At 40.3% G+C, this 9,867-nt stretch overlaps 6 protein-coding genes across 6 annotated transcripts; 5 read left to right on the top strand and 1 right to left on the bottom strand.

Annotated features, from left to right (window-relative positions):
• Positions 1-62: 62 nt before the first annotated feature.
• Positions 63-1,574, top strand: DI09_148p60 (gluconate transporter inducer Gti1; the record flags this gene model as incomplete). Its single annotated transcript, XM_013383646.1, has 1 exon — positions 63-1,574. One exon carries the CDS (start codon positions 63-65, stop codon positions 1,572-1,574), a length of 1,512 nt encoding a protein of 503 aa, XP_013239100.1.
• Positions 1,575-2,294: 720 nt separating this feature from the next.
• DI09_148p50 (uncharacterized protein) lies at positions 2,295-3,038 on the top strand (the record flags this gene model as incomplete). The annotated part of the gene is made up of 1 exon (XM_013383645.1): positions 2,295-3,038. One exon carries the CDS (start codon positions 2,295-2,297, stop codon positions 3,036-3,038), a length of 744 nt encoding a protein of 247 aa, XP_013239099.1.
• A 221-nt stretch (positions 3,039-3,259) lies between these two features.
• On the top strand, positions 3,260-4,708 carry DI09_148p40 (mitochondrial distribution and morphology (MDM) family protein; the record flags this gene model as incomplete). The annotated part of the gene is made up of 1 exon (XM_013383644.1): positions 3,260-4,708. One exon carries the CDS (start codon positions 3,260-3,262, stop codon positions 4,706-4,708), a length of 1,449 nt encoding a protein of 482 aa, XP_013239098.1.
• Positions 4,709-4,859: 151 nt separating this feature from the next.
• DI09_148p30 (branched-chain-amino-acid aminotransferase) lies at positions 4,860-6,309 on the top strand (the record flags this gene model as incomplete). The annotated part of the gene is made up of 4 exons (XM_013383643.1): positions 4,860-4,925; positions 4,966-5,205; positions 5,332-5,687; positions 5,754-6,309. The coding sequence occupies 4 exons, from the start codon at positions 4,860-4,862 to the stop codon at positions 6,307-6,309; spliced, it is 1,218 nt and encodes a 405-aa protein (XP_013239097.1).
• A 90-nt stretch (positions 6,310-6,399) lies between these two features.
• On the bottom strand, positions 6,400-8,277 carry DI09_148p20 (repeat protein; the record flags this gene model as incomplete). The annotated part of the gene is made up of 1 exon (XM_013383642.1): positions 6,400-8,277. One exon carries the CDS (start codon positions 8,275-8,277, stop codon positions 6,400-6,402), a length of 1,878 nt encoding a protein of 625 aa, XP_013239096.1.
• Positions 8,278-9,044: 767 nt separating this feature from the next.
• Positions 9,045-9,489, top strand: DI09_148p10 (autophagy-related protein; the record flags this gene model as incomplete). The annotated part of the gene is made up of 2 exons (XM_013383641.1): positions 9,045-9,132; positions 9,161-9,489. The coding sequence occupies 2 exons, from the start codon at positions 9,045-9,047 to the stop codon at positions 9,487-9,489; spliced, it is 417 nt and encodes a 138-aa protein (XP_013239095.1).
• Positions 9,490-9,867: the final 378 nt, after the last annotated feature.

Raw genomic sequence — 9,867 nt, 5'->3', positions numbered from 1 at the left:
AGAAAAATGGACATACAACGATAAGCCCTTCATTGATGGCGGGAAACACGGGGTTTGCCCAGATGGAAAATCCTCAAATTCAGGTTCGATCTGAAATTTTGGACACCAAATTCAAATCTTCATTTTTCTCGGCATCATCGCCAGTTGTCATAACCCTAACATCCAATTCGAATGGCTCCGAATCAATTGGTGGTGAAAACACGCTTGACATTATGAAATATTCTGAAAATAGAACTTCACACGCGGAGCAATTCCAGGGGAATTTCACTTGCAATTCAAATCCACAAAGCCAGCTTTTAAGTGAAATGATTTTGCCGACTTGCTCTTCCTCTACTCAAGCATCTAATGATGCGCCAAAATCCTTATTTATTATCAGGGAGGACGGCCTTATTAAGAAGACACTCTCGATGACCATTGATGGCCAGCTTCATCATTTAGTCTGTTATTACTCAAAGTCTGACTTTTTCCTTGGGAAGGAATCGAAAGGTCTTCCTTCTATACCGCCTTCTGACCAAATAGTTGAAAATGATATTTCCGAAAGGACATTCTCATTATCTAGGTTTGGTCAAGCGTCGTTTCCTCAGATATTGCCAAAGACTTCGATTTGTAACAAGAAAGATACACACCTTAAAAGAAAAAGACGCCACTCTTCAAATTCAATTCCCTCGGATTACTCTTCCGTTGGAACAAGAAAAATCTTGCCCTCCACTGCCGTAGAAAATCTTTCTGGCACTTCAAGAATGGCTGGTATTAGGGCAAATAGCCATTCAGGCATCTTTCCCAATGCATTCTACACATTTCCACAGCCATCAGCCAAGAGTAACATGTCTTCTCAAAACCTCAATGGATTTTTAGCTACTCTTCCGATGCCAATGACCAGGGGATATTATTTTCCGAACTTTCCTACCAACAACGAACAAGAAAATAGTGCACACTTTTTCCCAATCACCACCGATCCCATCAGTAATGCATTTTCAGGTCCGAATGCTTCAATTCCTCTTTCCTCTAATGGGTCAATAAGTGAGTTTGCAAATCCTTCTATCGAACAGTGTCCCTTCCCTTTAAATATGTCCCATATTCCATTTGGAGACGGTTATCCTCAGTTTGTTCCGCCGTGGAACCATGATTTTTATATTCCTCCTTTTGTCTCAACACCGTTCACCCCGCCTACGGATTGTAGATTTGTCGGATCCTCCCCGACATCTGTGTCTTCATCGTGCAACAGCTTTTCAAGCTCGAGTGTGATGAATCCTATGGTGGATGTGAGTTTTTCCGAGCAAGCTTGTTCGCAAAGAATATCATGCGAGGAAAGTTCATCAAACGAGCTAAGTAGCTCATACGGCTATGATAACTATTTCCCATCAGAGGATATCTTGAATTCGAAATTTCCATCCGAAGATATTCTTAACTCCAAATTCGAGTCAGAAGACCTCTTAAATTCAAAGCTATTGCAGTCAGAGTCGATTTTTACTGACGAACTTTCGACAAATCCGTTTCTTGATTCGAATTTTGATACTGAGCATGTTATCCCCAAGCTTTCGGCCGATAATCCAAATGCTATCCCCAATTCGTGACAAAATTTTCTTTCTCACTGGATGTCAATATGTAGTTATAAATCATGAAATTCGTTGCTGAATTGTTATTAAAGTGTTGTACACTTTGTTATGGACCCAGTTTAAGGCCCGTAGTGAGCCAGGAGCCTATTTTACTTATCATTAATGTTGCTAATGAAATTAACACCACCAAATAAAAATAGCACCCATGCGTGGGTTTAAATGTCGATGGTTCCGAAATAGCGGGATCCATTCGCTATGGTTGGCACATGTTTATCAAAAAGCTGGTCCTAAACACTTTTGCGTTCAATATGTCACTACAGAAGGCTATCTTCGAGCCATTGATTGGCATTTTTCAACACAAGTCCGAAAGATACAATTATCCATTTTTCGAGCCAAAAATTTACCCAATCAAATCACAGTATCTAAGCCCCAATTGATGACATTTTTGAAACATCAATCCTGATCCTTTAAATTTAAACCAATGAATAATTTGTAAATCAAGGTTTTTTAATTTGCTTTATGCGGTTCTTTGTTGGATTCACTATTTTCCTCCAGTGTCTTCTTTCATGCTCATGTAGTTCAGGAGATAGCGACCCTGAGTTCGAAAAACGTTTAAGCTATTGTTTGGAAAGCTTTAAAAGTCATAAGCCTAATTGGCAGTTCCAATTTTAGCGCCCTAACCCTATTTTTTACAAACTCTTTTTCTGGAATGCTGAAGACGAGTGTAAATATCAGTGCATGCACGAACATTCTGAAGCTACCCGCTCTAATGGCGTGAAAAAGTATTATGGCAAATGGCCGTTCTTAAGGGTATTTGGAATGCAGGAGTTTTTCTCTGTGCTTTTTTCTCTCGGAAATCTCTATGTTCATCGAGCTGGATACATGCATCTTATTCAAACTATGAACATGATTAGGCTTAAAGATTCTTGTATATCTCTTTACACGTATTTCTATTACCTAAACATTGCTACTTGGCTTTCTTCGGCTGCTTTTCATGCACGTGATAAACCCTTAACTCAGTTTTTTGATTATTCCCTAGCACTCGCCAATGTGATTTACATGGCATACATCGCCATCGTTAGAGTATTTGTTAATCTTGGACCAGAATTTCTACGTTTGCTAGCATTAATCTTGGGTATATACTGGGCGATCCATATGTATATTATGCAAGTTTATCATTTTGATTATTCAAAGCACATGAAGCTGTGTGGATTTTTCGCTGCTGTTCAAACGTTCGTTTGGATATTCTGGTCTTTTATTGAGAATCGATCTTCTGAGGAACTTTCCCACCTATACTGGTTTTTAGAGGTAATGCTTTTATCGGTGTTGGTATCGGCTGCTGATTTTCCTCCTTTCTTCTGCAAACTTTTGGACTCTCATGCTTTGTGGCATGCGATAACAATGTTTGCATTTCCAAGCTACTGGTACTTCCTTGAATATGAGCTTATCTTCTCAAAACACAGGCGCCATGCGCTATTTTGAAATGGTTTTCATTATATGCACAAGCCAATTATTGAGATAATCCTGCGGTTTATGTTTTCTGTAAAAATAAACTTTAAAAATTAATAATTTTGACCTCTCGTTACATCTTTAAATTTTCAAAAGCTATGTCGTTGTTCTCTTTTTCCATGAAAGGGGTTTGTGGATCAATCAGGAAAAAGAAGCCAAGCATATGCCTTTTTTCATCAATAGTCGCTTCTTCGATGATGGGATATTTCGCATACACCAATTTTACCTATTCTGCTGGGAAATCCGTTGACCTCGCAACGACCGTATTTGGAGAAATCCTTGTGCATAAGTACCTTTCTCAGCTCTTTTCGAATTATTTTGGATTTTCGATCATTTGGGACCACAGCTCACTTACTACTGATGGAAAGCTGTGTTTATTGAATGTCACTTGTACCGGCTCATCAAACCAAAATCCGCCTTGCTCCTTCGACTTTTCCATTGGCAATCTTGTTGTCGAGCTCTCGCCGAGAAAATTTCTTTTCGAAAAATCGGGCATCATCAAGTCACTAGATATTGATGGAGTCACAGGCACAATCACTCAAGATGGATACTTTGATTACTCTTCTGGAATTCCGTACAAGTTTCCGTATGCTCCCAATTCGCTGTTTATTGAGGAGCATGTTCATGTTTCGAATTTAAATCTTTTTTTTCAGTATCCAGAGCCATACAAGTCATTTGATCTCCTCATTTTTGAAGCGCAGCTTCCACGACTCTCTTCTTATATGCTAATGTATGACATTCTCCAAGCACACTACATCAGGGGAGAATACGATGGCTCCCCTTTTGTGTATGCCATTCCGTCTGACCAAGATGTTTCGTCGAATTATCACATCAATCGACCAGATAAAGTCAAGTTTACCCCGCAAAACGAGTCTTTGCTTCAATTTCGAAAGCTTTTAATCGAAAAGGTCTCCATTTCCCACTTTCGAGAACACACCTCATCAACTGGAATTTTCAATCTCCTTTCAACTGGAGCAGTTGATATTAATGCTGTCATTAGTCTTCCATGCCATTTCAGTTTTGTTGAAAAATCTCCGACACTCATCGGAAACGCATTGCCCGGAAGAGTCGAAGAGATTCCGGACCAAGTAATTTCGCCTTCAATTACAAAGGTGCTTTTAGAAGACAATTCAGAGGTCTTGTCCCTTGAAAATATGCTAGCAAAAAAGATTTTCTCTTCCTCTAAATACAGTTCGTTTGCAAACACTTTTGATGGGGCTCAAAATACCATCCTATCCTTCCCGGACCTTGAAATTCGAAGAGGCGCCAATCAAAATTTAATCGGATTTTGGTTCCACGTTACGCTTCGAAACCTTTCTCTAGCAGACCATTTCTTCAATCAGCGAAGTCTTTCCATGGGCGAAAATTTATTGCTCAGATTTGTCGCGGAATCTAGACGCCATGTTCCGGTTTCATTTTCCTTTGAAATGAGCAAAACCGAAGATTTTAGTGGAGTGTGGACACCATATAATTCCGGACTGACCAGATGTCTCAAGAAAAGCTTTACATACGCCCTTACCAAGTACTTTGAAGCGGAGCGTAGTACATTGTCTTTTTATCTGAAATTTGGAGCCTGGTCTGCCTCATCCCTCCTTTCCAAGTCATCATTGATCTTTTCACCGACCTCTTTAATGCTATCCTAGTGCCATATTTTAAATTTTAGTTTAAAATTAAGTTTGGCTGAGCGTACCAACTGCTATTTATGGATTTCCTTTTTGAGAGATCACGATTATCATTTTTCCGGAATGTGGTTTTTCACAATCCTCATCGTCATTATTGCTAGATATTAAATTGATGGAAGATATTTTAAAGGCTCAAGGAAATACGGTCATGCAAGAAAACCCATTATCTCCCCTGTTGGTATTATATTCGGGGCTTTCTTACTTTTCAGAGCAGCCAGGTTTCCATCACCAAGAGGAAAATTCCTAAGCAAAAAGTTCCGAAAGAAAAATTGGCTTTTGGAGGTGCATTTACTGACCACATGCTGGTAATTGATTGGGTAGGTCCGGCTATTTCTGGAAAAACCGATTCCCTCAACCAACCGATCCCGTCATTTTCTGGCTGGGGGCAACCGAGAATCCTTCCTTATGGCCCTCTGGAGCTTTCTCCTTCGTGCAATGTATTCCATTATGGTGTTGAGGTAAGTGCCGGATTCCGCCTTGTTTTGCATATAATTTTCTCACATCCCCTCTCTAAATCGTATTATTGTCGATATTCCAATCACTGTGGCCACATCGAACTTTCAGAATATCGATCTTTACCATAGGTTTTTGAGGGAATGAAGGCGTATAAGGGGAAAGATAGAACAATTCGGCTTTTTCGTCCATTGGAGAATATGAAGAGGCTCCTCGGTTCTGCTAGGCGCATAACTTTACCAGAATTTGACATAATGGAGATGCTTGAAGCTATCAAGAAGCTGGTGCTCCTCGATTCAAATTGGATTCCAGAAGGCCGTGGATATTCTCTTTACATAAGGCCTACCATCATTAGTACTCAAGATACTCTTGGTGTGGGAACCACAAATAGAGCGCTAGCGTTTGCCATATGCTCACCAGTTGGGCCATATTACTCTACTGGCTTCAAAGCAGTTTCCCTGAAAGCAGAGACCGATTTTGTCAGGGCGTGGCCAGGGGGCACTGGCAATCATAAACTGGGAGGGTATCGATTTTGATTTGCTAATTTTCACAGCAACTATGCGCCCGGTATTTTTCCTCAGCTATTGGCAAACACTGAAGGCTTCCAACAAGTGCTTTGGATGATGGGAAAGGATGAAATGCAGGTCATGGAAGTTGGTACAATGAATTTGTTCTGCTTTTGGGTAAATGGGGAGAAAGGAACCTTAGAGCTAGTCACCCCCATTTTAGATGGCACTATCCTACCTGGAATCACTCGAAGCTCAATCATTGAGCTTGTCAAATCGATGCCCAAGATACTTGGTCAAGGAGACTCGATTTATGTTGTCGAACGCCCCCTATACATGCGCGAAATATCAATGGCAGTTAAAGACGGACGAATGAGGGAGATGTTTGGTTCTGGGACCGCTGCAATTATCTCGCCCATAAAGAGCATCTCTTGGCTAAATCCGGCGACCGAGTCCCATGAGCTTCTTACTCTTCCGCTTGATCCAATGGACCCAAGCCAGGAATCTGGGCCACTTGCAAGGGCGCTGTTGAAGACCATCTATGATATCCAATATGGCGACCTCCAATTCAAGGACTGGTCTGTTGTGATTGGAAATTACTAACAAAAATTATAAACTTTTATGGCTTACACACATACACGTCCGTTTTAATCAAGAAAAATACTATTTTGCTAAATGGTGTGAGGTTTATTATTACACAAGAATAAAGAAAGGAAGAATGATGGTCAATAAAACGTGTGGTTTAAATATTGGTGTGGCTGAGGATCCAAAAATAAAATCCTCTATATCTTCTATCAAGGTGGTTGCTTTAACTATAAATTGACGTGGCATTGATTTGTAACTTTCATGGTTTCGGGACGCCTTTACTGCCTTAAACGGATCTATTATTCCACTTCCATACAATACATTTGGATATGACAGGGTTCCGTTTGGGTCCCTAAATGAAATCACATCCAGTAGATAATGAGACTCCATCGAGTTGTAGGATTCAATTTGATCCCAACAAGAGGGACGAATAGATGTTTCATTGAGAATGGCAATCGCATCCTCCAGGTAAATCCCCGGAGAAATAGAGCGCATAAGTGCAATGGTAAAGGCAACAGAAGAGGCGGAAAAGGATGTGCCCTCCCCAATCACCTGCTCGAAAGTGGCCGTTTCATCGGGCTCGATATATTTTCCAACGGCAGTTGTCAAATCAATCGGTTCGCCTGGTGCCATAAAATCAGGCAACATGCGGCCATTCCAGTTGTATGAAGACATACCCCTAGCCGAAAAAAGGGAGGGATTTCCGGTTGCACCAGATACAGATCCTACAATAATTACACGGGAAAGAGAGCGAAGAATATCAACAAAATCGTTATCTTTTGACACGGAGCCAGCAGCCATTACTGGGATGATGCCGAGAATATCCCAAACCTTTACAATTCTCTTCCAAATTTCAAGTTCCAGAAGAGAATCGCGAAAAGAAGCATCTGGATCCAAAAGAAGGACATAGGAAGAAAGGACGACAACATCAGCACCTATCGATTGATCTCCATTTGGAGCAATAAGGAACTGAGCATCGTCCAACAAATCACAAAGACCAGAAATCGAAAACCCACCAGGCTGAGCTGGGGTGTAACCTGCGGCACCGATAACATGAGCGTTTGGAGCAATGGCTCTACCATTAATTCCAAAAGTCGAAGTGGCTTCTAGGAGCCCGCTATCATGAATCCTTTGCATGTCACTAATTTTCGCATTCGGTTGGGGAGGTTTATAGGCCAAGAGCTCTTTAGTGGAAAATGGACAAAAATTCATAAATCCCACAATGGATCCCTCTCCCTTGGTGGTGGACCAAGCTTTTTCGATGGATTCATCAAAATAGGAAGTAAGGTCATTGAATCCATTGTTTTTGTTAAACGTACATGGACCTTTATTTGGTTCAACGTTCATCAATCTGTCTTTTTTATCCAAGGAAACAATATCGACTTTTTTCTTTTTTGAAGCACCATTTGAGTACATATGAATATGAAATTTATAGTAGAAATGTTTATGTTCCGTTCTAGCATCATCATATGACTTTTTTTTTGATTTCAAGAACACTTCATACATGACCCATGTAGCGTTGGATCGATAATTTGCAAGAACATTCATAAGATTGTCGGAAAAGGGAACCACTTTCAGAATAAGAACATTGGAAATCCAGAAGGATTTCATTTGTGAGAGCGAAATATTGGCCTCTTTGTGTAAAGCCTCTTTAATACTGACTTGGGAATTAAGCGAGTGAAGAACAAAATTCGACAACATGTCTTTTTTCGGCGGCCTCTTCGTACTTTTATATCGGTATAAAGGGTGAGTAGGAGAAGAAGATGAAGGCGAAGCAAAAGGATATTCGTTTACATTAAAATCATCCGGCTTAATGTAGACGGAAATGTAGGCAGGTAYGGCGTTTAGGATTCGTTTCCAATCTGCACTGTCGTAAATTAAATGGTCGTTTGCTGATATTCGTACGATATTTGGCGCGTATCTCAGCAGCTCTCCACTTTCTAACAAAAGGGAAAAATCATATTGGACAAAAAAAGGTATCGCCATCAGTTTTACCGTGTGTATCAGTTCTGATGAGAAGGAATTTGTAATGGAGGGGATAAGAATCCCAAAAGCCAATAAGTAAATGAGCGCCAGAATAGTAAATAAAATTATGTACTTGTCAAAAGCTGGCACAAGAACTAGTGCAGATACGCCGCCTAAAAGGCAGAGACGGAATTTTAAAAAAGAAGGATTCTGAAGTCTAAACGATTGATATGAATGAAGGTCATTCCTCTCGAAAAAAAGAAATGGGATGGATACAAGGAGGACATCAAAGTAAAATATTGGAAAAAGGACTATCGAAATAATGATCATATTCAAAAAGGATAAATTCACGTCCTGCTCTGATATGAGATACAAAATTGAACATTGGAGCAAAGAGTATGGAAAACTAATTGATTTTTTATCTGCATTCATTTGGTAAAGTAGGAGCTTTATGTTTAGGAAAGAAACCAAAAACGACAAAAAAGAGGCCAAAATTGCAGGCGTCATATTTTCGATCAGCGGAATGGCCGAAAAATATTGCTGGATCATATTGCAACGACGAGAAAAAAGAAATCGGCCAATAGCAAATAAAAAGTAATAAAATTAAATCGAGACCGAAATTTTATGCTTAGCTTTGGCTATTGGATGGGCTCCATTTTTGAACTTCCCCTGTGATTGGTGTAAAACCCCCATTGATTGATATTTTGGAACCAATCCTGATTCGAAAAAGTACATATTTCCCAAAAGCATCGTTAATTTTTATGGGAATATTTTCGATATCCTCAACCATGAAATCCAAGTCGCTTTCTTCGACGGAGGCCTCTGCATCGGCTGAACAGATAGCTTCAGTTACACCCTTTAAAAGCCAACACCTGAGTATGATGATAGCTTTGCTAATTTTTAGGCGTCAGACAGGAGCAGTTTGAAACGATCTCAAAATGCAACCCCACAAAGGTGCCGGTCATTCTTGAAAGGGCACCGCACTCATCTGTCCCCGAAATTGACAAGACAAAGTATCTTGTCCCTAAAGAGCTGACGGTTGCCCAGTTTCTATTTCTAATTAGGAAACGCATCCAGCTTTCCAATGACCAAGCACTCTTTATCTACCTGAATGGACAGGTGCCTGCTGCCTCGGCCATATTTTCGAATCTGTATGATGAGCACAAGGACGAGGATGGATTCCTTTATGTTGTGTACACAGGAGAATCGTGTTTTGGTAACAATCAGAACTAGCCTATCGCCTGAAAATTGAATTAATCGGTTTTACAAAATTTCAAATAAACTATTTGAATGCAATGATATGTGGAGGCCATGAGAGCCGCATTCACGGGAAATCGTGCCTCCCACCCCTTGAAGGCGGGAGACATCCGTTTGCTATAGATTGCGGGCGAGTTTGAGAGCCAAATAACTAAATATGATGCTCATTTATTTGTATTCTGCTCAGCAGAACTAGAGTTGCTCTCCTGATTGGTGCCGTCATTTAGGGTTATAATTCCCTCTTTTACGAGATATTGTATTCGTTGCCTCTTGACGACTCCAGATGCCACAAGTAATATAAAGTACCCGAGAATGCTCACCGAGCTTATGATCAATGTACCGGAAATTAAAACA

Source organism: Mitosporidium daphniae (assembly GCF_000760515.2).
Source record: "Mitosporidium daphniae strain UGP3 chromosome Unknown contig-148, whole genome shotgun sequence".
Lineage (NCBI taxonomy): Eukaryota > Fungi > Microsporidia > Mitosporidium > Mitosporidium daphniae.
Note: the sequence above shows the minus strand (reverse complement) of the source record. Positions and strands in the feature narration are given on the sequence as shown.